Below are 27,925 nucleotides of genomic sequence, written 5' to 3'. Positions count from 1 at the left end.
TCAGGCTTCTTATAGCCTCCTTCTTAATTTCTAAGTCTTAGTACAGCCCTAAGCCCAGTGCTCAAGATCTAAACTAAAGCTGTCGCTGAAACAACAGGTAGCTTTTTCGTTCTTCTAAGTCTCAAAATTATTGAACGTGCAAGCTATAAAACATCTGCTGCAATATTACACTTTACCTTCTATTTTTTCCCTTCTACTGTACTTCTGTTCAGCTTGTTAGCAGATTGAAAACTACACATTTCTTTTTGTCCTAAAAGCTATATAAAATAACACACTGCTTATCCAGCTTTGCAACATCAAATCACTTTATTCAGAGGAGGCATATCATGATCTTTTTGGATAACTTAAGACGTTTTTTATAATTAATTATCACTTTAAACAGATAGTTAGAACAATCTCCCAACACACTGTGTGGTTAGTACATGCACAATGCACACCAGGTTGATGATTACTTTCGAGGTGCTCACTGCCATCAGTAGATGCCTGGGGCTACCAGCAGTGCATAGAAGGCACCATGTGTAGGAGGACATGTCCTGTCCCAGTGCCAACACTGATCCTCTGAAAGATACTCTCCTCTCTAAGGAGAAACATGCTTAGGAAAACCTCAAGTTTTACACAGTTAACAGTAATATACCATTTTCTACTAATTCAAAACAGGTTACAAAAACCTGCATCTGTTTACATGAGGCCTAAAAACAACCATACTTCTGTTACACCATTGCTTCATCTGAATTTGTAGATTTTATCATTCTCCAGTTGTTTCAACACAGCTTTTAGCTAGTTTTAAAAGCTCCATATTCGTGACATAGAAAGCAGGTTTGCAAGGAAGCCCTGCAGCATCTGACCTTTTTATTTTTCTCACGGTAATTTTAAGCGTAGAAGGAGACAGAGATAAACACAACACAGAACCCCGCCATACCAAAAGCCCACTGAACTATTTCCAAGGAAAAAGACAGTTGTTCCATCAACTCTTCCATGTTTTCAGGCATATGAATTATATCTGGCAATAGTTCAACAGAAAGGAAGGAACAGCAAAGGAGAAGCACAGCCTAAGCATTTGTAAGCAAACAGATTAAGCAGCTGTAAACTGGGAACTCCTGCTCATCAGCAGTAAAAAGGGGAAAATACTCAAATATACACAATGCTAACAACAAAACCTGTAGTTTGCTGCCTGCTCTTTGCCTGCTTAATACAGACAAAGCTCATAGGCCCACCAATGTATGTAAGGCCAAATGGCTTCATGTATGTAAGGGCAATGAAGAAAGATGAGTAAGACTGAAATAACAGTCAAATACATGGGGGTTGGACTACTAAGGCACAAGAACAAGGAGAAGATGATGATAAAGTAGGTAAGGTAAGATAAACAGATAATGTAAATGGAAAGTAACCAGTACAGTCAGGTGAAAGACATTGGACTGAGAAAATGAGAAGGAAGAAGCAAAAGTGCAGGCTCTTTGGTGGACCAAAATGTAGTCTGGATGAGACACAGAAAAATGAATTTCCATTTCAACACTGTTTTCAGTAAGTGTGAAGCCTTTCATAAAGGATTTCAAACACCACACCTTCCTCCTGCCCTGAGAAAGTGATGGAATAACTGAAAGTAGCAAGGAAAGGGTACTTCTCATCACAGTCTCTGTGATGTACCTACACCTCATAACCTAAGGACTGGGGAAAAAATGTCTTTCTTGAAAGAGTCAAAATGGAAAAATAATTACATTTTTTTTTTTTTTTTAATCAACTTACTTTGTTCTTTGAACTATTTTTTGAGGTTTTAAATCTACAACCTTCTTCTTCCAAGCTAAAGCAAGTAAGGAAATGCAAATTAAGGATGTTCTGTGAAAGCTCCATACAAGCCTGCACTGAGCAGAAGGTTCCTTTCTTCTCAAGCAGCTCTTTTGCTCTCCTAACAGGCTGCAGTCATTAGATTACTTCTGCTCTGAGGCAACCCAAGCCCTCCAGACCAGCCTGGCCTGGCCAAGGTTCCATCACCCCACCTGCCTTGCATTTCTCCTGCCTGGCAAGCCACAGCAAGGAACTCTGGTAGAAAACATCTATCCTTTCTAAAAATAGGTAGGAGCTGTGAGAGAGCACAGCTATCCCTGACCAGCACCAGCCCTACTCTGACCCATTTAATATGGAGAGTGTGAAATCTCAGCACTAGGCTAGGCAATCCTAAAGCTGACTGCCTGCATGTCTGCTGCTTGGTTGCTGCTGTAGTGGAGGATGCATAGAGAGCTGAGACAGACAACTGGAAAGATAGTTCCTGGTTAAGGCAGTTGCCTGGTGCCCTGGAGAATGGGATCCAGTTCGTGCCTCTTCCATGAAATCAATTGAAGATGCTGCACAAATCATTTCCACACTTTCCACAGGCAGTCACTAATTATACATTCCCCATTTTTTCTACATGTTTAGTGTTGGATCTTTTCTCAAACCAAACATCTCAAAGTCCTGGCTTCAGCTGAAGTTACTGTGTTAAAAGCAGACTGTGAAATGCTACTGAATGCTAATTAAGAGGTAATTTTGACATTACCTTTCCCAGACTTCCTCTCCCAAAGAGTCAGCAAATAGCTATGAAATCTTTAGGAAAGGTTAAAGCACCACTCTGGCTTGCACAGACAGAATGGGATGAACAAACTGAGTGCAGCAATACACTGCCTCCTTCCTTCTGGGAAGTATGCAAATAAAAATCAGCACATGCTTTCTCAAAACATTCAGGTATTACTGTGATAAATGCCACAGGAAGCTCATGAGAAGCTGAATGCATTTATTCTGCCTTCAAAGCACAACTTGATTATTAGACGTTAAGTAAGAAACAAGTCCAGAAAGTTAGAAGTAAGGCAAAAATTCCTGCATCTTCCCTTACTTGGAGAGCACATTCTGTTCCATGTATTGAATAAGATGTTATCCTGTGAAACCCATCAAGCAATTAAAAGCTAGAATGATGCAAAAGGGGCCCATGTTTAGGTTGCACAGAGCTTGACTATGAAAACAGAATACTCCTTAAGCATTTTCTCCATAGGAAGACATTAATATGTCAGCACATGGCCAGTGGTGGGAAGGAAGTGCATTTGACTATACATCGTGCATAGAGCGGCCGCTGCCCCTCCACATGCAAACAGGCTGGAGAGAAAGCAAGGCTGCAGCTGGCAGAAGCCGGTCAATAGCTGGCTGTGAGCAGGCCAGCCCCGCTCATCCTCCAGGCCAGCTCAGAGGTGGGAGCGCACCTTGGGGCTGTGCTTAGCGCAGTTCGTGCCGCGAACAGCTGCGCTCTGGCCGCGCTCCCGCCGCGCTCCCGGCCAGCAGCGGCCGTCAGCAGCCGGCCCTGCCAGGAGCCAGCTCGGCAACAGCCACAAATGGGCCACGGCTCACAGCAAAACCACCCCTGACACACATGAGAAAAAGGAGTGGAAATGTCTCTTTTGACAGCCCTGGTGGACACAGCCACTTCAGCATCAGCCAGCAAGTCAGTCCAGCCTGCCTCCCCATCCTGCCCAACCCTGTTAAATTAATCACAAAACATTTACAAGAGACCAAAAACCTGCACTGCCAATGCCTTGCTGGTGTGGTTAACTATTCTCCTAATCCTACTGCCATGGCAGCACAAAGGCTTGCTCAGAAGGCTCCTTGTTCTTATTACTCTCTGGGGAAAGGCAGCAGATCTTTTTCCCCACCAATGGATCCGAAAATACTTCCCGGCTACCTGATATGACTGGGGCAAGGAGCTGATGGTGGCTGGGAGCTCTGCTATTCAACTCCACATGGAAAACTGTCTACAGGCAAAAAACAGTGCTTACAAAAGTCAAGTCACATCTATCTCTCATTCTAGAGCCATGTTTATATTTCAACGTTTTTTCTGGATTATTTCAAAAACATTGCATTTTCGACACAAGATGAGAGTGAAGTCAACTGATTGGGTGCTTGCTTCACATTTCCATCTCAATTTCAATATTTCAGCACATGAATACAGAAAATTTTATTTTCAGTGTGATGCAATAGAGTGATTTAATATTTGTAAGTGTATTTAAGACAGATACAGCATTTAAGTGCTCACCAAAAACTAGAAGTAGTGAGGAGAATAAGAACAGAAGCTGTCTGCTTACTTCCTAAAATAGATTGCCACGAACTTTTCTAAATAAAAAAACACCCAGGGATGCCTAAAATTTTTGGGATTAGGTGTAGTTTCATGCCTTTTATTCTGGAACTCTGCTTTTACCTCACCCATACTTAACTGGTGGAGCACACATCAAGTATCCCTGAGAGACAAAGTACTACAGTATACAGATGTGCCTATTTTGGAAGCAGTTGGATCACTTTTCCCTACGAGGTCAGGGTTTTCAGACCAAAAGAATAGCTCTACTGTTTGTTATCCAGCTGAGAACAGCCTGGATTCCCTGACTTGTTCAATGCTGTAAATTCAACTGTAAAGAATAAAATCATTCCCCCCTGATTTCAATTAGCAGTGAAGGAAGAGGAGAACAGGTAACATACTCTCCTATACTGACACTAAACTTCTTACAGTTATTTGCAACAATCCAAAGCTTATCATTGTTTGGCAAGCCTTTCCTTTATTCATTTACTTCATTTCCCCTTCTTCCACTGGACAGGAATTTCATGTTAAACTGGAAAAAAAAATTAAAAGTTAAAATTTCCATTTCCAAAAGACTATTTTTAATCATTAAAATAAATTTATATGGAGATCTTGGCTGGTTTTACCTCATAAAAACTGGTGGGCTTCAGAAGGTATGCAGGTTTAAAGCTATTCTCTCTTACTACTTTTATTTTCCTCTTCTACCTTACTCATCTAAATAATTCTGTGAATACTGGCCTGTTCTGGTAGAAAAACCAAGATTTTTCTATTTTGGGGTCCTAGGCAGAAACTATTTAGAAAATATGCTTTTAAATATATTGTAATTATTTTGAGGATCCTCCAAGAGGATCAGAGAGACATAGCCAAAATCACTGGATGGAAATCCCAAGCTAATTTGGTACACCATCCTGAACCCATCAGAAAATTCCCCTTGATCGTTTGTCTTTTTTTCCCATTCTGATATTTAGCCTCTGTATTTAAAGTTTTTGTCTCTGTGGTTACTGCAGAAACACCTAAAATAAGAGCAGCAAGGGCCAATACAGGAAAAAGCTTGGCAGCCCAGAGTTACATGTTAGGTCATGAGGGCCAATGTGCTGCCAACTTCTGAGTGTGTGAACTCCTTTTATTCCTGAAGCTGATGGTACTGAGAAGTTAATCTTCAGACTCCATCAAATTCATTTTTATTACACACTTTCAAGCTTTGTATAATCCCTATCACAGAATATCAGACAACTTACTTATATCTTACTGTGAATATCAGGAGGTTTTGTTCTCCTTATTTCACTTTTAGTAAAGGGAGACACAGGGAAGCTAAAAATATTGCCTTAGGGCTGCCAAAGCAGCCTGTGCCAGAATAGGGACTGGATTTCTGCTCCCACATGTGAACCCAGGCACACTCATCTGCAGCTGCACTGGATACTGCCTGCAACATTCCCCTCAGCCCACCAGATGAGCTCCAAGCTCTCCTCACCCTTGGGCAGGAGTGAGATCAGCAGCTGAACAGCATTATGGAGCTGGAGATCCATGCTCACACAGGGTATGCAGCCACCTGGAGCTGCTCAGGGGGGAGGGACCCTTGCATGCACCAAAGGGAAAAGGGGAGAGGGAAAGGATGGGACCAAGCTCCTTACAAATAAGCCAGATTCATCCCTCCAGGCTGCAGGACCTGAACTGTTTGCAATTCTGCCTGTAGCTGAGAGCAGGTGGATGTGCAGCAGGAGGGGAACCACTGGAGACACAACGACTGCACTGGAACCTTCAGATAAAAAATGACAGCCCTGGAGGGGTTTGTGGCATGCAGTGCATGTCCAGAGGCAACACTGGAGACCTACTTCTGAAACACACTCCACCTTTGGATGGGATGCAATGTTCTTATCTTCACATCTAAAAAGGTCTGATGAACTTATCAGGGAACAAAGTGAAATGGAAAATAAAACCTTAGACTGCACAGCGAGAAAGCTTTCATAATTTAACCTGAAAGAACAGAAGAAAAAATAACTCCACCATTTTATTTTTGCCACTGAATCAGAATATAGGTTAGGACAATGTTATTGGCAAGGGAAAAGATTCATTGGAACTCTTATTCTTCTTTGATTATCTATCAAGATCCGTGGTCCTCACTTAGATGTGAGAGCTCTCCACAGCTTTAAAGGTGTTGGGAGTGGGCATGAGGGTATCACACTTTTCCTGAAGAAAAATAAAATGGAATGAGGGGAAAATTAAAAATAGTATCTGCAACAGATAACTGTTTCTCGCGAGGTTTTATCACTATTATGCATAATGCATGTCTTAGTCCTAAAATGATGAGCCATGCTGGATATGTTTGCATGAAATTAATGATAAAATACTTTTGAATATTACATGTAACACTGAGGGGTTCTACTAGCACATACTTCCATGAGTAGGCACCAATGGAATATGTCTAGAACAGAAAAAAAGAAAATGCTGAAAAAGATAAGAGTGTCAGTATTAATATCAGTAACTTCTAAACAGAAATAAAGATTTCAGAAACAAGTATGTGCATAGGTACTTCACTCTATAATAAAAATAAAGGAGATGCTTCTGGTAAAAAAAAAATCTTAGTCAAGAAACAAAATATGCCAATACACAACAGCATACTTTGCACAGGATTGAGAATAGTACAGATTGCAGTGTACAGGAATTGTGTTTGGCTGATACTGCAGGTTCCAAAATGAAGTTGTTTATTCAAACTATATATAATTTCAGAAAAAATCTGATAAATCTAAATGCAGTCGTAATACATTTTCATTACCCCAGCAATTACTTTACTGCCTATTCTAAGACAAAAAAACATAAGATGTATTTCTTTTATTTTTTTCTTTCCAGTATTTCGTGATAAGGCCTGAAAAAAACTTCAAAAACAAAACACACAAAAAAAACCAAAGCCGCCTTTTACTGATTTTGGACTGCTTTTCCACACCCCCCCCCAAAAAAAAGCCCATATTCTCGCATTTCACATGGATTCTAAAGGCTGTACCAACTCTCAGTTGTCCTTAAAAAACAGCAATAATAAACCTGCTGGGCACAGCCACTAAACTTTTGGGTTGCAGTCAACCTTACATTCTTAGTTTCTCTTTCCTGCAATCACCTCTGGATTTAAAGACCACTAAGTAATCCACCTCCTTGGCAATGTTAAGAGTTACAACAAGAGAAAAACTTAGGGTGCCAAGAAATACATCCACCACCTTTGATGGTAGCTTGAAATGTTCACTTAACAGTGGGAAAAATTAAGCCTAAGAAAAGGTTGTCTTGTACTCTACGGATAATATTCGAGAGGATGTCTCTTTGTTAATGTCTTTATTATTAAAAAAAAAAATTTTCTTTGATGACTCATCCGAGAGCCTGAGGAGACACTTTTCCCTTGGTAATTTACCTTGATCACAACACCTAAGTAGTTTCTCACCTGTCAAAACATCCAGAAGCTTTTAATGGCTTCCCAATGTTAGACAATAGAATATATTTTCATTTTCATGTGCTATATTTTAATTGACCGAGCTTTTAGGAAGTAAGTGATGATAGGCTCATCATCACAAAGCCCCAACAATGAAATAAGCATGACAAATGAAGTGATTACAGACATGACATTTCAGACTTTCAGTTTGGGGAACAGAGCAAGGCTGGTTATAAGGGAGGAAAAGAGGCACAGAACATCTGACCAGACTCTATTTCCCATCTGTAGGCCTGTCAAAATAAAATCATCCTCAGACAACCAAGCTAATGAAACTAATTTTTACTCTGCTGATCAAGAACACTAACCTACTTCTCTGCATGTCATAATTCTTCAGTGACAAAAGTAATTTCCATGCCATAAATAAATTGTTGAAAAACCTTAAGAGTAAGAAGACATATAGATCTTACCAACATTTTCTGGCATTTTTACAGCTTGTTCCCTCCCTTTTCTCATGGCCTGTAGGTTTTGAAGGGAATGCAACTGGCATTGCTCTGGCTCCCTTCTGCAGTCAGCTGAAGAGTTCAGCTTCAAGGCAACATCAGGAAGGGATGGAACAGAGCTACCGCTTCAGACTCTACTGGAGAGCAAACCTCTCCAGTCCCAGCAGGACAGGCAATGATGGACTCTTACTGGACACCCTTGAACTCACTGGAAGAGATGAAGGGTCTGACTTGGGATGTACAGCTGATATGCAGTCCTCTGCCCCTTCTGTGGGATGATGGGCAGTGAGTTCTGCTGCTCCTCCTGCAGGAGCACATCCTTGCTGCTGGCCAGTCCCAGCCTCAGCAGCTTCAAATGCTGGTGCTGACAGCGGGTAAAAGACAAATCATGTTGATTCACCTGCAAGGCTTCCTGTGCAGGAGGCACCAGCCAAGAAAGAAAAGCTGGCATATCTTTTCCATACACCACAGTAAAGCAGGTATAAAGAGCAGGCTGAAACACCAATCTGACCCCCAGGAAGCACAGCACACGCAGGAAGGTACAGGGGAATGGCAAAGTGTAGCTGTTGGCCTTACTCAGACAATACACTCAGAAATTATTTCTTCACCCAGCTGGTACCTCAGCGCTTCATCACAACAAGCAAAGTGCCTTGACTCTTTTACAGTCCCACCCCTTTTCCACCTTCCCACACAAAGGCAGGTAAATAACCAGTCTAAAGAAGCTGGTGGCTTCTCCAAAAACAGACCCAATTTTACACTTAATGGTTCACTAAATAATTCCTGCAGCCAGTCAGATATTGAAGCACCAAAATTTAGTCAAATGACTAATACCTATCAATTGTATCACTTGATATAACTGGGCTATCAGGATAATAACAACTGATACTCAGGGAAACACACAAATGACTACCCGTCATCAGTGACAACTATGAGATAGGTTAATTATGAATGTACATCATAACTTTGCCTTTAGCATGGTGTGACTTAGATTTAAAAAATGCAGCTTTCATCTATTACTATGAATCTAAGTAGAGAAATTCTTCACTTTATACTTTCAAACAAACAGCAAACAATAGTCACAAGAAACAGACTACTTTACACACAAACTTACAAATTCTGTTTTAAGGAGTGGTCTTGGACAAAAGCTTTACATTTTACCTAACATAATAGAAATTTGTCAGTTGTCCTCAGGTACAAAAAACTTATGTAAGAGGCTCATGTTTTTAGCAGATCACAACATTCTATTATTTTCAGCAGTACCTCATGCAATAATATCTGCAACTTCGCAGAAAAATCTCATTCTATTTTCAAGACTGATTTGATATGATTTATAGATCTCTGGATTCAGAACTATGAAATATTTTTCTAGACAGCTGAACCACATTTATCAGAAAAGTAGGGGTATTAACCAAAACAATACCCAACATGACATAATCACACGTGCAGCCTCCCATATCAATCAATTTCACAAATTCCCTTGGACAGAACAGACACACACTGTGCCATGTGCAAACCCATCCCATGTAATTGCCAACTACCCTTCCAATCATGGCACACATCTGAGAGGGCCCTGGGAGGGAAACACAGAACTTTTCACGTTTTGGCCATGAAATGTTCAGACTTTAATCTATGATGTTGAATGGGGATTTACAAAAAACAAAGAATTGCTTGTGAGCCATGTGGTACAGGACAACAGTCCAGCTAAAATAAACCTGAGCTCAGCAGAAGACACTCACTACACAGACTGCTTTGGCATTGCATTGAATTCTGCATGCTGTTCTATTTTGCAAGTTAAATTGGTTCTACTTAATTATAAGCAACAAGACACTATTAAAATAAAGGATATTGTTGTATTGATATTGAACAAAAATAAAAAGTCTTTCACTGAAATCGAGCCCAGATGTGCATGTCTGTCAATGCACAGATGTATCTTATATTGTGTGAGTAAATAAAGTTGTGCACAGAATTGTTAATTTGCAAACTCTGGACCAAAACCATAATGCTCCCACTACACAGGGACCACGTAAATGCCATCTCAGCCTTAACACAGGGTCAGCTAATCTTGATAATATCCTACTTGTGTATTGTGCAGTTGCATTTTCTATAGGCCTGGCAGCATCCAAAACAGTGTATCCAGAGGACCAAACAGACCTTTTTCTCTGGCTTTCACATTGCCAAATCAATTCTAACACCAGCAGCTGCTGTGGTATCAATGAGAAAGCTTTTTTGGAATGCAAGGAAGGCATTTAGAACAAACACCTTTCAGTAGATGCATATTTTAGTGTGTGTATTACTTTTGCAAAGGCTGTGGGAACACAAATAGGTATAAGGCAATCACTTGCCAGGCTTGCTCCTTTAAAGATTTTATTTGAAGGCACTAAAAGGAAAACATGATTTTTATAATGACAGCACACAGAAGCATTCTCACAAAACCATCTTTCTAATTTTTGACTTGTGCTGCTCTTTGGCTTTGTCCTGTCACCATCATCTTCTTTGGTCTCCTTAATACACATCGAAACTCCACAGTCATAGCCTCTTTGCCTGCTCTAAAAATCAATTAAATGGAAGCTGAAATTATTAGCAACTTTGAGGAAATGAGTCTGCACCAGGCAGGACAGAGGGCACTGAGCTACAATCACTACAAGGTTAGCAGTTGTGTGCCTGCACATCTCAGAGGCTACCATTCAAAGCTTTTCCATGCTTATGACACATCCAGCCCATTTAAAATCACAAGCTCTGTCCCAATCAAGCACATAATTCCTGGAAAATGCATCAGAAATCAGCATCCACTGTTTGTCTGACCAGTGTGAATCAGAGCACATTTTCAAAGGCATGTTCCCAGAAAGATGGATCTACTTTTCTGCATGATTTGAACTATTATTTTGGCATTCTCAAGGGCGTGAGCCGAGACATTATTTAACCCAATGACTTTAGGCACTGGTACAACATTTGCTGGATCACCAAGGCCCATACTGGGAAGTAAGGTTTAAAATAGCAATAGAAAGTCACAGACAGTAGGATTACATTACGTAAGAATTAACAGCACCAGAATCCATGTCTGTGTCTTGTCCCAGCTGATATTTACCAGTAACAATCACAGAACAGCCCCTTCCAGGATGGGACTGCCAGCTGGAGGGTCCCCACAACTGGTGGCAGTGGCCAGGACCAAGAGCCAGCTCCCACAGCTGTTGTCCAGCTAAGCAAAACCTGAGTGCAGGGCTCTAGCACTTAGTTCTTTCCCTTTTTCCTGACCTTTTTTCATGCCCTGCTTTCTACTCCAACCTGTGGAGATGCATCATGTAGCCTTGACACCTCAGAATCACTGTGCCATTAAAAAAAAAAAAAAAAAAAAAAAAAAGATGAAAACATAGACTTCCCAGCATAGTGTTAAGCTTTTTACTTTCTTCTCACTTTCATTTATGCCCCTTGCTATCCTCTGCTTTTGTCTAAAAGTGTCCATGTTGATTCCAAAAAATGCAGCTGTTCTTAACAAAGATACAGCCCCAGTCAATACACTTCAGCAAAAAAAAAGTTTCAATAAAAAGCTACTCATAATTTTCTCAAGTAAAGCTTTTACATTACAAGCTTTAGTATTACATGGCTTTACATTACATGGCTTTAGTATTCCTTGCCTATTCTAACAAACTGCTAAAAGCACATGTGCATTTTCAGCTAAAAACATCTTCTGAGTTTTGGCCACAATTAGTGCTGCACATATATCTTGGCTTTATGGCAGCCAGAACTCATCCTTTTTTATTCTGCTAGCAGATAACTGACTTACCATTGCCATAAAAGGGACAAGCTTCAAGTACAATACGAAAATTCCTGGAATGCTTGAATCTACCCTCATGTAGCTGATTTTTCCCTTAATATGTGCACTATGAGTAGAAACTATTAATGCACTAATTTCTCTTTCAAACTTCTGTTCTAATTTTTGACAGCCCCATCAGTCCATACCAGTGTAATTTTTCAGCCTTATTTGGGTTTCATTACAATCTTAGGATATGTTTCAATGTTTTTAGATTAACAAATATTTCAACAGAAGTTTTCAGTAGAGTAGAAAACAAGTTTTCTTCCACTAGATAAACAAATGGACTAATAAGACCAAAAGACTTACAATATCTAGTCAGCACATAGCTATCCAGTGAAAATGGGCTAATTTGTTCTATCCCTTAGCTACCACTGAAACATTCGTCATGACAAAGAGAAAATATAAAAGGAAGAACCTTTCTCATTTTGATTTCTGTATACTAAACTAAGAACCCCATAAATCCTGTACTCAAGGAGAACAAGCTAATTAAACTATTTATTTTCCACTAAGTTAGTGATTATTTGCATGAAAGATTACATACTTCATTATGAATTTCCAAAGTGAATTATCTATAGGAAGCATCCTCGCGTAAAGATGGCATTTTGATCATTGACTATGATGAATCAGAACTCTTTCTCCCACTAAACCATTTAGAAATGCTCTACCACATTCATTCCCCAGTGTTAAGACAACATCCACATGTACAGAAGACAAATTGAGAGGGCATCTCAACTAGAAGAAAGGTTGAAACCTCAGACCTCCCATGTAGCCAGAGAGATTGTAAATCCCACAGCAGCTGAGACACACATGGGCAGAGAGAAGGCTGGACACTGGTCATTAAAGGTAGTAGAGGAGATGAAATGTTTCTTGCCTCAAATTATTTTTTCTAGCAATGTTAGGGAACACCACCAGACTTCTGGCACCTTTCAAGAAAGTTTAACATCTAAACCTGATTTGTGGCTTTCATCTTATCTCAACGCAGAGACAACTGGGGCTAGTCAGCACATCTCTTCCATTCCCACTTTTACAGTTGGGCAGGGATCTCAATGGGGGTGACAGACTTTACCTAAAAACTTTCTGTTCCCAGTTGTAGCATTTGAAATGTTCTTTAATAAAGTATTTGTTATCTACAGACAAGATAATAGTTTGTACCATGTGTCAGTCTTCTATAGAAACTACATCTCTTCTGAATGCAAATGACCAAACTCACTTGATTTTTAAATAAAATATTCTCATTTTTCCTAACAATCTTAGCACATTAAACTAACTATTGTATTTATTTTATAACTCTGATAATTTATTCTGCTGGCTCCTTCTCAGCCATCTTAAAAATCTGCATGTCAAAATGTGGTCTGTCACTGCTACAAGCAGATGAAAGCCACAAAAAGATGAAAGAAACTTAATTATTACTTTGCAATTTGTTTACTCCACATACTTGACAGCACTTTGTATTTTGTCCTTCACATTGTTCTGTTGAAGAAGCACACCCTTCCTCAGGCCCTGCGAGAAGGAGGCTGTCTGCCAGCAGCAGTAAAGGTGAAGGCAGCGGATGCATACAGAGAGAAAAAAAGCATAGGAAAGGAGGGGAACACAGTATGATGATTAGTGATTCTCTTGAATCCACACAAAGAAACCCTTTAGCTTACAAGAAATTCCATAAAAGTAGCTGAACAACTTTGCTGAAGACACAATTACACATTTTATAAATTAAGTTGGTGCATTCATGGCAAACCTTATGCCATTTATTTCAGAACATGTGTCAGAACAGCATACTTTAGATATGAAGGTAGCACCAAAAAAAAAAAAAAAAAAAAAAAAAAAAAACCAACAAGAAAAAGGAAGCCTATCCTTTTCCAGCTCTTCTCTGGCTTCCCTAATTTTATTTTCTGACATGTCCTTTTAATCGTGGGGCTGTAAGGCAAGCCAAGCCAAAAAGAGGGAACTTTTTTGCCACTGTGAGGCTGACTAATCTCCACCCAAGCAGATTCCCAAGCTGCTGGGTCCCACAGCTCCTGCTGTCTGCACCCAGGCCTCAGCACCTTGCACCAGAACTGCACTGATGTCACTGGGCTGGAACACCCCCAGCACAGGTATAAAAGTATAAAAGCAGGACTACAGTTCTCATTGGAACCCATAATGACAGGTTTTCAGATGCTTGATAACTTGGCAAATCAGAGGTGAAAAGGGGTAATTCCTACCAGCACCACACAAACACCTAAGCTAAGAAGAGTTAATATAATATTAAGGCTTACAGTGTTTTTTGCCTATGTTGGAAATATAATGAAAGCACACCATGTTAAGAGGTTTCCTAAAAAATACATATTTGAGATATTTTGAGATGACAAAGTAGTAAAAATTGAGCTGAACAGAGTATAGTAGAAGTACAAGGGACTGGAAGCTGAAGTGCTTTTGAACATCTACACTGTACTTTTTCAATTTAGAAAGTTTATACAAGCTCCTCCTTCTATAAGAGGTCATGTCAGAGAAAAAGGAAAATTGAACAGTCAGTTTTTCATCCTGTAACTGTTTGTACATGCCAGAGGGTAAAAAGGACTAGTTTTTGCACTTGTTATACTCTTTATGAAGAATAAATTTGCCTATTTCTTTACTGTAACTCACCTCCGATTACAACAGCATAATTAGCAGTAATTACATATTGATAATGTTTTAACTTGTCCTATATTTTACTGACACATTGTCCAGGAAACTGCCATATAAAGACTCTTGAAGGGTTAATGCCACATACTTTTCTGATGTATTAAATCACCAAGAATAATTCCAGCCAGTCACAATCCAGAGAAATCAAAAGTTTATCTCCCCACACAGATCATTACATTTCGGCAGTACTTTACACCTTCAACTGCTCACTAAAGCCACAGGTTGCTCTTCCATTCAGGTCATAGCCCATGCCCAAATTCTTCTCTTTGATCAAATTTTGCAAGGTGTTAAGTGTTTATGATGGGAAAGTCAGTGGAAATTCTGGGAAGGGTGTACTATGTAACTTTCAAACACTGATGAAGTAAGTCAATTTATTCTTGTGTAGAGGTTGTTGAATCTTCCTTTGTTTAGTCTAGTTCTATAAAAAGAACAATATTCCTAAGCCTATCCCTAAAGAAGGTTTCTGACATTTTAGAACAATAGTCTAAGCTGCCTGCAGCAGCTGTGCTACATTGCTCTACATAATCAGGGCAACTGACAGAATATACATCCAGCATAACCTCAGGCATTATACAAACTAGCGACACCCAGGATTATAAACATCAAGCAGACAATCTGCAATGAAACTCTGCAGTAGTCCTGCAGGCATTTGATACAAACACTCAGAAGCAAAACTTGAGCACTTGGGATGACAGTCCATGAACACACTTGCATGTGCTGACACTCAGCAGGTTCAGAGACTGCGCTCACGAACACGGCAGGCAGCAGGCAGGTGTGTGCTTCCAAAATATCCTGCCCTTCTCTTCAGCACCCCATGCCATGATGCTGTAGAAGAAGTGGCCAGAGGGAGAGGAGAAGTTGGCAGAAAGGACAACAGGTATAAAGATATTTCTCTGGTAGCAAGGAGTCATCAGGCCTGTCCCCTTGTCCCCAAAGTGCCCATGCATTTTTCTGCGCATACACATTGAGTAATAACTCCCTGCTGCTGGGACAGGTGAACCCATGCCCACCACACCTCCACTTTCCCAGTAAGCAGTGCTGGCCACAAGCTGGAAGGCCACCCTCCTGCCCATGTTCTCATGACGCTCTCTGGAGCACCCTCAGCCATCCCAGATCTTACACCTCTTCCTGGTATCTTGCTACAACAGGAGGAAAAGGGAGCACAGCTCTTGTCTTCTTCATGCTTCCACATCCCACCATAGACTGTCAGGGGCAACCAAACCCATTTCCTGTTCTTCTCTGAAGCCTTCTAGACTGAGAGGAGTTTGCTCATTAGAAATCATTTGGGTCTCCCCTTCTGGCCATATTTTTGGAATCAGAGTGACCATGTATCTCTCCTGAATTAACACTTGCTAGGGTTTATTAAACGTGCTCTTGGTATTACCAAGTCCTTGAGGACATTCAGGGACAAGGGTGTCAGATGGCCTCAGGGTGTCTCAACATCAAAGACATGGCAGTCCTAGACATAACTGCTGCAGAAGGCAGCTGCCCAACCCTGCCTTTACTTCATTAGTAAAAGCACGCCCAAGTGAAGTGCTACCAGTGATTCAGACTCAGTCATACGACTTCTCTTCAAACACATGCCAAAAGCCCAGGTCATTCTTTTTATCTACTCTAGGTTTGTGTGCCCTGTACATCTCCATCTCAGTAAATCACATTTTTAAAGAAAAGAGAAAAATTGGTCAGATTAATTGGAAGCAATTATATTAATTTTGCTTTTGGCTCCTAATTGCGTCAGAATGCACTCCCAAATATCATGTAAAAACAGGAGAGGTGTTGCAGGGAAGGCATGAGGACAATACAGCAGAGCTGTCTCTGCCTGGCCACATACAGGACCACTCTTTAGACAGGGCTTACTCAGGGACAGGAACCTCACACATTTCCCTGTCAGCTCCACAGAGCTTGCTCTCACTCTGTCCCAGCACCCTCTTCACCAAGACTAAAAGCAAAAAAGGGAGATTGGTTGGGAACTTGGAGAGAATGCTAAACCTGCTGCTGAGCAGTGGTGGCCAGGAGAGCTCTTCCCTTCCACCAGGGCTTACATGGCAGCCACTTGTGTGGAAGGTGACTCAGACCAGGAGTGCAGCTGAAAATCTCGCTCTGCTGCATGCAGCACAAGGACCAGCATTGCAGCAGCATGGACAGGGTACCAAACAATGAAACAGGCATTCCCATGGCACTGTCCACTCTCAACCAAGCAGTACTAATGTTAGGAAACAGATTTTCTCCAAAGGAAATGGCAGCCTGAAGAGTGTCAGAAATGAGAGCCCCTGCAGAGATCCTTCAAAACAAGTTTCTCCCGTAACGGTCTCATGGGAGCAGTCTTTTATCCTGACCTGGAAACATCTTAATCTACTGCCCTTCTTCCACTCTGCTCTCCTGGTAACCTGAAAACGAATCTCCTGAGAAGAACGCAGAACGGCACAAAAGCCCCAATCAGCTATAAATATTATTTTCATTATAATTCATCAAATTAAAGAACACTACACTTCCAGTGTCACATCTGGAAGCTCCTTATAGTGTCACATTAAAACCAGAGGGAGCTGCAACAGAGCAGCTCCCTCTTTCTGTACTGAGGCACGTGATCGTGACAGTAGCTGGCTCAGGGCTTGCTTTGCTACGTCAAATGCCTCTGTCAGAGCAGTCATTCCAAATCTCCTTGTATGTATTTAATCACAGATATGTCAGAGATAAAAACAATTTTTCATTCTGTCAGCCCTGACAGACTGCAGAATCACCACCAGCGACACAGCACAAGCTGCTTCTGTCACACTTGCTTGTGTTCACAGGCACGGATGGTCTCAAGCCTAGACCAACCACTTTGCACATTTACTGTGAGGGTGACTAAGCACTGACACAGGTTGCCTAGAGGGGTTGAGCAGTCTCCATCCTTGGACATATTCAAAACTCAGTGGGACACAACATTAAGCAGTCTGTTGTAGCTGTCCCTGCTCTTAGCAGGAAGGTGGACTAGATGATCTCCAAGGTGCCCACCAGCCTCACCAATTTTGTGGTGAAGGCCATGGTACAATTAATAAGACTGGCTGCACAACTGCCATTAAAAAAAACCAAAAAAACCCAAAATACTAACCAATAACAGCTACTTTAGGGAAGGAAGGAACCAGCATAATTTTTTTTCCAGCAGCAAAGTGGTTGTTCCATTCTGCCTATTGCAAAGAGTACTGCTACAACCTTCCTTACCACACAATCTTCTGCTAATACAACTACTCTTCGAATGTAAGCAGAGGGATCACGTTCATTTGAGGACAATGTGAGCACGGGGTCAGCTCTGCCAGCTCTCCAAATGCAGAAGTGGTGCTGCCCAGGTGGAGAGTGCTTCACACCACCATGCCACAATCATGCACAGGCATCAGCCCAGCTCAAGAATCTCCAAAGAGCAGCCTCTCCATCACCACCCACATGTGGTATGGTGCAGGCTAACAGCCATCTCCATCACCTTTTGTGTGGCTGTTAGTGACAGGCAACAGTGTGGAGCTGGGGACAATGCCAGCAGAACTGAATTGATTGAAAGGCCACCCATGTACAGCTGAAGGTTTATCTAAGGCAACAAAACTGCAAGGAGCTCAACTTCCACTGCATACTTGTGTTTTCTGGTGGCACTGACAAGGAACTGGAAATCTGCAGTCAGCTTAACACACAAAGAATGGTTAATTATGGGAATAGCTTCGTAATATAACTAACTAATTCAAGTTACAATTTAAGAAATCTTGATCTTAATGGAATAATTTATCCAGCACATGCTAGATACTTCTAGAACAGAGCCTCTTCACAGTTGCCACAGAAGACCTGAAATTGTACCACTAATACTAAAGTTTGCATCTTCTTTTAATAAGCACCTCATCCCTAGATAGTTTTGTGTGTTTGATTGACAGTCATGGTTCACCCAATAACTCCACTTTACAGCATAAGGTGGGAATGCATCTCACAGATAGGTATTTTTTTCTCTAGATACACCAAATTCAGAACTCAAATGTAAATAATTTACTTCAAAATATTCTAATTAATTAAAATAAATTACAACCTTAAGGGAATACAGTTTAATCAACTTAGTGGCAAGTGCTGGGTGAATCGCCTTAGAGGATTCACCACTGAGTGATTTATTGCAATCACAGTAAATCTGATATTATCAACCTAAGAGCAACAGACAAGACATTGGAAGTTCAGTGCATTGCTTACTTCAGTTGATTCAATACATACACACCATCCCACTGGTCACACAGAGGTGTCAAAATTCATTATAGGACTTAATTTCAGCTGAAATTGCAGAACAGCTTAAAATAACCCTTTCCCATACCTCCATTGTTGATTGAAATGTTAATGCAAGATCTTACATTTATAGCAGGAAGCATGACAAAAAGCCATGTGTCTACAGCTACTGAAAAGTTTTCTGCACTCCTGAATTTCATTAATACAGTATCGACCTAACCAAATTCAAGGAAACAAGGAGACACAAAAAGATAACCTAATACAAAATATTGTGTCAGCTGCCCATTACTTAGACATACAAAAGGAACAGCCCAAATACTTCAGGAGCGCCAGGAAAGAGTCCTTTAGACTTAAGGACAGCTAATAGCTATTATCACAGTGATAAAATTAGCTCCCTTAGCAAAACTTTCAGACTACTTGCATGCTTTCGATTTTACAAAGTCTATGCTACAATCTAGTTCCATCCGGAAAGATGCCAAAATTCAGCTTTAACCATTAACATTAGGATCGTTCGCAGTCCCCAGCCTACCGCCCATCGCGGGGGGTCAAAGGCAGCGTGCACCGCACTTTGAATCCAAGCAGCCCACTCTAAACTATTATTCATATAAATAGTTTCTTTTTTACTTTTTTAATTATTATTATTATTCACCGTGAAAACACAGCTCGGAACTTTCCAGTCCCGGGTGGGTGCGTGCTTTCTATTCCCTCCCCAGTCAGCGGCGCTCCGTGCCGGGCCGTGGGAGAGCGCTGCGGGGCCCGTCCCCGCCGAACCCCCGCGGCCATCCCCGCGCGGTGCCGGCCACCCCGCTCCGCCCGCTCCGCGCCCGCGGAGGGCTGGCGGGCAGGCAGAGCCCCGCGCAGCGCCAGGGCAGCCGGGCATCCGCGCGAAGCCCACCTGGCTGCCCCAGCGCCCGGGGAGCGGAGGCCCCGCGCCGGCTCCCGTCCCGTCCCGCACCGCTCCCGCGGCTCCCCGTGAGAGGGTCCCGCGTGTGCGCCCGATCGCGCAGCCCGAAGGAGCCGCCCCCGCGTACTCACCGCGGCGGACACGGCGCTGAGCTCGGCGCTCAGCAGCAGCCCGAAGCCCAGCCAGAGCCGCATGCTGCCGTGCACCGCACCGCGCCGTCGGTCCCTGGGCGGCGGGGAGCCGGCGACTCAGAGTGGGGCTCCGCGGGGCCGGCCCCACATGCGCGTCTCTTCCCTCCGTCGCGGCCGCGGCGCCTGCAATGCCTCGGGGGCGAAGGACTCGACTCGTCGTACACGATGGGCGGTGGCAGCCCCCCCCCCTCCTCCCCTCCGGGCGGGGACCCTGGGAGGGCGCAACCTCGCCCGCTCCCGTTCCCCGCTGGCCGCAGTTCTTCCGCCTCCTCGTCCCCGCCGCGGGTGTGTGGTGGGCCGCGGGGGGCGCGGGCGGAGGTGGGAGGTGCGCCGCTTCCCCGCCGCACACGGCCGCGGCCGCCCGGGACGGCACGGTACGGCAGCGCAGCGGTGCGGAGCGGGCGCGGGGCGGGCGGCGGAAGGGGCCGGGGCAGGGCCGGGGGCGCCGACTCCGCTCGGCCCAGAGGGGTCCGCGTCCCGCGGGTGGCTGCGCTCCGGGAGAACGTGGCTCCGTGCGCGGCTCCGGGAGCGGCGCGACAGCCCTCTCTCCCCCCGGATCGCAGCCCGGCCCGGCCCGGCGGGCCGCTCCCTGCCCCGGCAGCGGCGTCGCCGAGCCCGGAGACCTCCGGCGGGGGGAGCGGCGTTACGAGCGGGCTCTTCTCTGCCTTGCAGGGGTGGCCGTCCGGCGGGAGAGAGCCCTGAGCCGAGCCCCCGGCCGGGGAAGGAGCGAAAATGGACATCTCGCAGCTTCCCAGTGCACGTATTTTCCTTTGTCAGTAAGTAATTCCGCTCGATAGGCTTTTGGAAATAACTTTTTTAAAGTCGTATTGTCACCTTTAACTTCAGAGCGTTATCACGTGCTTGTTTTGCACCAGCTTAAAACAATATCGTCCTTATTCACCTTTCCCTGCAGGGATACGGGGCTTTTGTTGATCCTGATGGAAGTTGTGTTGTCAGCCGTCAAAGTGGACGCTGTAAGTAAAACATCTTCTGATTTTTACTGAGGAGAGAAGAGGAGAAAAAAGCAGTTTCCTTGGTACCAATTAGTGAGGAACTGCGTTTTCCTTGCCAGATGGCTTATCTATCTTTCTATTAAAAGAAACAACTAACAGATCATCTTAGCAAGCCTTACAGATTGCTGTCTTCAATAAAATGATGCAGAGCAGCATAATGCTTCAAGTGTCAGGTTGTTTGAACTGCTCCACTGTTAATTTCTCTGTTTGGGTAATTTGTTAAAACAGTAGTGAAACAAACCCAACAATTTCTTTATTTTTGTGAGAAACACACAAAAAATGCAGTGCTGTAGATACCAAAGTTAACCTGCAGGTGAAATGAGTTAATTTACATAACCCTCAACTGAGGACTGTGAAGCTTATTTCTACAAGTCAGAGTTTGTAAACAATTTGTTGTTTAAATTAAATTGTTAAATCCAAAAATGGGTGTTATGTGCCATATAGGTGGTGGCTGCAGCTATCTGCCTGAGTTGTTGATGTAAGCAGAAGTTACTAAACTCTTGCATCATTGTCACTAGGATGTGAAAGCTGTGAGAGATAATGCATAGGAGAGTGCAATGTTTGCCTGTTACAAAGCTTGGTGAGTTTAATGGAAAGATTGTCATTAATGGGAATAGATTTTGGATCAGGCCTGAATGTAGGAGACTGAGGTTGGTAGGCTTGGCTTGTGGCTGCATTATTGGTCAGCCACAAATGTGGGTAAGGCTCTGTGGTCATGTGCTAGTGGGACCTTGATTACATTTTTGCAAAAGCTATCCTACCTAAGTTTTAATCCTACTGTCTGCAACTTTACGACTTTCTACTCCATATAGATGCGTGATGATAGGCCATATCTTTGATGAGATGGCATACTGTGTTAGGGAATGAGGAATACTGTGTTAGGGAATGGGGAATACTGTGTTAGGGAATGGGAAATACTGTGTTAGGACTGGGGAATACTAGGGCTTTTGCAGCAGGTGCTGTGACACATGATAATCCTGCACTCCAGCTGCAGTTGGCATGTAGCGCTTGCCCGTCAGCCTGTGTGGATGGTTGATCTCTCCACATCATCCCTGAGCAAGAGCAGTCTGACTGGGGACCCACAGCCCTGTGGGAAGGGACAGGAGCAAGAACCTTAAGTGTCATGTGCTGCTTGTCTTTGCCTCATTTAGACACAAACATTGTTCTGCTGCATGGTGCTGAATGGATGATAAAATTACCATGTGCTACTGAAACCAGAGCAGGCTGGTGATAACTGCCAATGTTTTATGCCCAGTAATGATATCACTGGGATCAGTTGACATAAACCCGTGGCGTAATGACTCTTCTTTTATCAAGTTTTGTTGTAGAGTGCATGATACCTGAGTTTTAGCTATAGCATGGACTAATTCATTCTCCTTTGTGTTCTTACAGTAGCCTGCAGGCTGTGGTGTTAAAATAGAGGTATACTGAAGAGGTGTTCAAGAGATCTCAGTTAATGCACGCAGTCTGATCATGGCTGCTTCAATCTCCACATGCTGGTTTTCCTAGAGAATCTTGAAAAAGTAAATTGGCTTGCTTGAAGGTTTAGTTTCTCAGATTTAGTAGTTCCTAAGGTGGCAGCTATATAGGAGATGAAACACTTCCAGTGAATGTGAATGGGGAAGTCTGGTCACCTTTCCATGAAAAATTGAGCTGCACTGCCACCACAATGTTTATCCCATTTTCCACTCATATGCTTCTTCCTTCCTTTGGTCAGCACAGGTCTTTCTGTAGTTGTGTGGTGAGCTGATTTGGAAAATTCCTTGTTTGTACTAATCACTACCCCAAAAAAGAAGAGGAGTGAGAGCTAACTTTATCCTGGGTCAGATCATCACTTGTATTCATAGAAACCTGGGCTGGCATGGGGTTGGAAGCAGGCAGCTGGGGGTGGGAGGAGGGTTGGGTTTGCTCCTTGCTGTGACTGCTCTGGTCAAATATGTTTGCAAAGTGACAAAGTGGGTGTCAGTGGGAAGCAGCAGCACCTGAACAATTGCCAGAGTTGCTGGCAGTTGTATTCTTTAAATTGTAATCCTGTTTGTCATACTGAATCTTCTCCTATTTGTTACACAGATCAATGTGCTAATGTCATGAAGTGTTTTATTATCTTGAATTAAGAAAAATGCTATGAATTATTAGACTCTGTGGGACCAGGTCTTAAAAGTCATGGTTCTGCCTGTAATGAGGCAGGCAGTGCTGCTGGCTTTGACAGCCATATATATGTGAATGAGTTACAGCTGCTGGATATAAGTGGTGTTGAATGAGAAAAATTGCACATAGGAAGAAATTGAAGGGAGATTAAGGAAAGGCCGGGAAAGAGGGAGAGAGGAAGAGTGGAACTCAGAGAGTTTGTCTGAATGTGTTGCCTGGCAGGCTGCTCCTGGCTTTTAGGGAGATGGATGTTTCTCAGCAGAAAAAGACATGAGAGGAGGAAAAAGAAGGAGGATGTTTAGGGTATCAGAGAACTGGGAGAGAAAAAAAATGGTGTCTCTGGCAAGAGAAGAGGATGCTGGTTGCAGGCTTGAAGAACTAAGGAAGAGAATTCCCTGAATGGAAGTGCCAGGACAGACAGCCAAATGGAGTGGATCAGGCACAGTTATCTTTAGTGCTCTTTGGCATACATTGGATAGAGATGCTAGAGGCCTCAAATAACTTTGGAACTACTCTGAATTGTAGATTTAATAATTCACGTGGCTTAAATAAAATTAATTAGTATTAACTACTTGAAGTTCAACTAAGTTTACTGATTACTTCTTCCTTTCTGTCCCTGCTAATGCATTACATCAAAAATATAGTTCTTGGCCTTTTGTTTTTTTTTTTCTTTTCAGAGACAATGTACCTTCTGCTAATGCTGATTTTTTTTCTTTTGTTTTCCAAAAAGAACACTTTTCCCTAAGTAGTTTTGTAACTTTTGATTACTTTATTTGTATCCTTTTAGTATATTTTTTTAACTGCCTCTAACAAAAATTACTTTTTTCCCCAAGTTATATTCAGGTGAGAGCAATAGAATCCCAGCAAAGAAGGAAATAACTGTCAGATCAAAGAAAGAAAATTGAGAGAGAATAAGTTTAAATAACATCTGCAAAAATAACAGCAAGTAACAGATCAGAACTGTTATTATAGCAGGAGACCATATATAGATATATAGAAAGAAAACAGTTGAAGTAGTGCATGAGATATCATTCTCTTCCCTTCTGTGAGATTTTAAGGGGATATATCATGGAGGATGTCATCAAGTGGAGGAAGCAATAAATCTTTAAAAGGGAAAATAAAACCAACTCCACTATGTGCTACTTCTGTTGGTTTTGTTGTGAAATTAGATTGCTGACATGGAGGCCTAAGTTATTGCTCTAAGTTAAAATGTGTAAATGCTCTGGGCTATCTCACATCCAGGTTTTCCCAGGTGTGTCCTGTTTTATTCCATCTGGAAAGTTTTGTCTGGTTAAAACAGTTGGACTTTTTTCATTAACACAGGATTTCCAGGCTAAAGAAGCCAGGGTGGAGTCATCACTTGGCCCATCCTGCTTAATGTGTCTACTGTAAATGTAGGCACTAGGTCACAGTGTGAAAAATGCCATAAGGCAGGCACACTGCCCAGGTGATCGAGGAAGGAGGCTTCAATCTGATGTATTGAGTTCCTCTGCCATGTTACTTATTTGGGTCATGCAAAGGGAATCCACCTCTTCTTGGAAATACCAGACCCCTTACCTGTGGGCTGCTTCAGAAATAGCCTAGGAGATTCCCCAAAAAGATATATTGCAATCCAAATTTAGAATAGCTTCATTTGAAGTGTATCCACACTGACAGACATGGCTTATTTAGAGCTGATTAAATAAGTGTACAGTTGGGCTCATCTTTGAGTATGAGTGGTGTTCCATAAGAAAATCAGACAGAATAACAATACCTTGAAAAAGTCACTAGCATTTTGGGGACCCTCCTAGCACATCTCATTGCTTTATTCAAAATTTCTTTGAACCCTGGAAGAATTATTGGATAGTTAAGAGAGGACTCTTTCCATGTTCAGTCATGGAACTGACAGGGAGGGGCAGCTCTTTTAAAGAACTTTGAGAAATACTGAATGAGGGAGGCGGCAGCTGCTGTTTGGATGCTAAGGGTCACAGAGTTTGTATCAGATTGTGGACAGGCAGCAGGATGGCTGTCCAAGTGGGAATTTATCTATGTTTTTTTAAGAGCCATGATTTCTCCCATCAACATCATATGATGCCAGACAGACAAGCACATTCACAGCCAGTATTGCACGCATGGAAATGTAGTCATGGTTGATAGCTTTGAATTCCTTATTTTTGGTCCCTCCTTTCTTGTGTGCTGTCTGTTCCACTCATCAGTAAGAGAGTCTTTTTCTTGTTGCTCTCAAAAATTTTTTTCTGCCATGCCTATGAACTGATACTGATTCTAATTTACTAATTAATCATTCTTTCTTGAAAGATTTCTTTAAGAGTCATTTGTTCTATGTCTGTGTGGAAAAAATCAGAGAGTCTATTCTTTGTATACAGTCATATCCTGTGTAAGTGAATCAAGTTATTCATGCAAGGACAAGACAGGTTACACCAAAAGCAAAATATTGTATCTGCCTGAAGTTAGTGATGAAGAGGAGGGGTTTCTTGCATGTGTCCATGTTTTTTGAGCTCTCTGGGCAAAGTCACATATAGGTTCTGTACTCACTTTTTTTTCTTTATAGATCAGAACTATGCTCAAAGAATACTTACTGTAATATATTCAGTATATTTTGTTGAGTTATTAACTGGCATATCGTATGTCATGCTGCATTTGGTAGCAAAATAGACAGAGTTCTGTCAGCCTCTCAGAATTCTCAGAATTCTCAGAGTTAAAATGTTGATACTGAGAGACAAGAATCCTGATGAGGTAAACTGTCATGTAATAAAATGATCTTATTGTTTTTTCACCTTACTCTGAAAGTAGCTGTATTGGTTTCAGAAATTCAGCATTGCTTTTCCTTGAGCTTTTAAGGTAGGACATCTGGGTTTTATTGTGTACTGATTTTACCACAGGAAGCCTCTATTATGCAATATGATACTAAACCTATCATGTATTTTTTAAATATTGCACAAAAAATTATTTGTAGGTCCAAATATATTTGCCTTACTCAGAATGTAAAGCTGCATTGTGGCTTATTCAGTTATAAATATTTTAATTCAGTAGTTCAGAGCACATTTTGTATTAGTGTTGGGTTTGGAGTTTTTTTTAAGTAATGCATTTCTTGTTTGAGACCAGATTATTCTTAATTACTTCTTTGCTTTTGTTTTGACAAGCCAAAAGTTGGCCAAGGAGTGGAACATTCTTCATGTCATATTGTACTGATCCAAGATCTTCTGAAAGTTCAGTGTTCATTTAGTGGCTTACATAGTTTTTCCTAAGAAGGTAGCTTATCTTGCTTTATTCCCAGTGCCCTATTTGCTCCTCAGGAGTAAAAAGCACAGTGAAATTTGCAGTGTTTCCTGATGTTTATCAACAGTTATTTCTTTAAAATGGCAGCACCTAGTTGATAGCAGCAGTTGACTCAGCTCACAGTGAAAGTATGTGATCTTTATCATGCAAACATTTCTGAGTGACCAAGGACCAACATTGTTGGTTTCCACGTGCCCTTTTTTGCCCATTTGGAAGCTGAAGGGGCTGGTTTGATACAAAGAAAGCTCCTTGTTTTCACACCCTAGAAACAGTGTGTAGCAAGGAAAAATGCTCTCACAGTTCATGAGCAAACTTGCATTTGTGTGATTAATTTGCCCTGCTTCAGCAGAGTAATGTTTTTGTTGCAGTTTCCCCTCTTTGACAGTCAGAGTGTTTGATTAGCTGCTGCATCTTCTGGACACACCTGGTTTTGTGCTGTCTTTCAGTTTCTGCCTTTACTTTTGTGCTTCCCAGGAAAGAGGGGTGATGTGGTTGTGGATGGGGCAGCAGCAGAGTGGGCAGGGGAGCCGGGAGGATGAGACCACAGACAGGATGGGGAGGTGGGCAGCACATGTACCCTCCAGCGAGTCCAGGTGGTCACCAAGGGCAGACACAGCCCTGGAGAGCAGGGCAGGGCCATGGGGATGAAGCCAGGCAGAGGCCAGGCTGGGGAATTTGCCCACAGGTGAAGGAGGCCGGGGTAGCCTGGCACAGGCATGGCTGAGCACAGCTCAGGTCAGCACCGAAGCCCAGCATTCAGCCCGAGCTCCCAGGCTGCTGGCAGGCCAAGGGGGAAGCCCCACTTCTCACGGCCCTTTTCCCACAGCGCTCTGGGAGCGCAGCTGCACCCGGAGCTGGCCCTGCGCCCGCTGAGCACAGCCGGGCTCCCCTGGGCTGGGATGGGGGAGCCAGCCTGAGGCAGAGGCAGCCAGCAGGTCCTGGTGCAGCCCAGCTGGCTGCAGGGAGGCTGGGAAGCTGGAAAAGCAGATGTCTAAGTTTCAAATTTGTGGCAATTTTACAGAAATCAACATGTATTAGGAGGGCCGTAACAAAATTTAAAAATTGACCAGAGCCTTCTGTATTAATTAAAAGGACAGCATCATTTGGTATATCTCTCCAGGAATAGTTCCTCAACAGGGGACATTTTGTCTAGAAAACCCCCTGATTTCTAATATAAATTTACTAACAAGTTCTATTTTTATTTTAGAAACACGAGATCAGAAGAACATTTAGATCATATCAATTACTGAGGATGCACGCTTACTGGGATATTTCAGGCATCCCATTTATTTGTAAATGATCCCGACCTTTATTTTGAAGTAGCTTTCTGAAATTAGCAAGTAAAGATCATTCAGATAAATAGGGCTTGGCTTATTTTTGGCAGGTCCTAGCTGCAGATCCTACCCACATCTCTTCTCACTATTGGATGATGCAGCCAAATAATAAATCTATTATTCCAACTATACTTTTACTTTATAGTTCGCCAGACCCTTAAAAGTCTGACCAAAATTACTTGAATATATAATAAGACTGTATACAGAAAGTTAATGCTGGGCAAAGTGAAATATTTTGCATATAGCCCATTTGTTTTGTTCTACAATTGGAGTTTTTTGGGGGTTTGGTGGGTTTTTGTTGGCTTCTAGTTTGTGTCATTACAAAACAACTAACTGCCTCAGGTTTGAGCCTTGTCACAAAGCA

The 27,925-nt window shown here is 42.4% G+C and overlaps 2 protein-coding genes across 5 annotated transcripts in view; one reads left to right on the top strand and one right to left on the bottom strand.

The window, feature by feature from the left end:
- COL4A1 (collagen type IV alpha 1 chain) overlaps positions 1-19,881 on the bottom strand; it is a 120,189-nt gene extending 100,308 nt beyond the window's left edge. The window contains exon 1 of the mRNA XM_050974377.1: positions 19,731-19,881. Within this exon, the coding sequence (XP_050830334.1) occupies positions 19,731-19,793 (63 nt within the window). The 5' untranslated portion in view covers positions 19,794-19,881. The remainder of the gene's footprint in view (positions 1-19,730) is intronic.
- An 84-nt stretch (positions 19,882-19,965) lies between these two features.
- The window catches only part of COL4A2 (collagen type IV alpha 2 chain), a 141,166-nt gene continuing 133,206 nt past the window's right edge, over positions 19,966-27,925 (top strand). For 2 of the 4 annotated variants that reach the window (XM_050974372.1, XM_050974363.1), the window contains exons 1-3: positions 20,112-20,164; positions 20,463-20,566; positions 20,704-20,764. In XM_050974372.1, coding sequence (XP_050830329.1) covers positions 20,523-20,566; positions 20,704-20,764 — 105 coding nt within the window. In that variant the 5' untranslated portion in view covers positions 20,112-20,164; positions 20,463-20,522. Of the gene's footprint in view, positions 20,076-20,111; positions 20,181-20,462; positions 20,567-20,703; positions 20,765-27,925 lie in introns of those variants that run through there. The other 2 variants (XM_050974367.1, XM_050974369.1) reach the window with 2 other exon arrangements.

Source organism: Serinus canaria, chromosome 1 (genome assembly GCF_022539315.1).
Source record: "Serinus canaria isolate serCan28SL12 chromosome 1, serCan2020, whole genome shotgun sequence".
Taxonomy (NCBI): domain Eukaryota; kingdom Metazoa; phylum Chordata; class Aves; order Passeriformes; family Fringillidae; genus Serinus; species Serinus canaria.
This window is presented reverse-complemented; position numbering and strand designations above follow the sequence as displayed.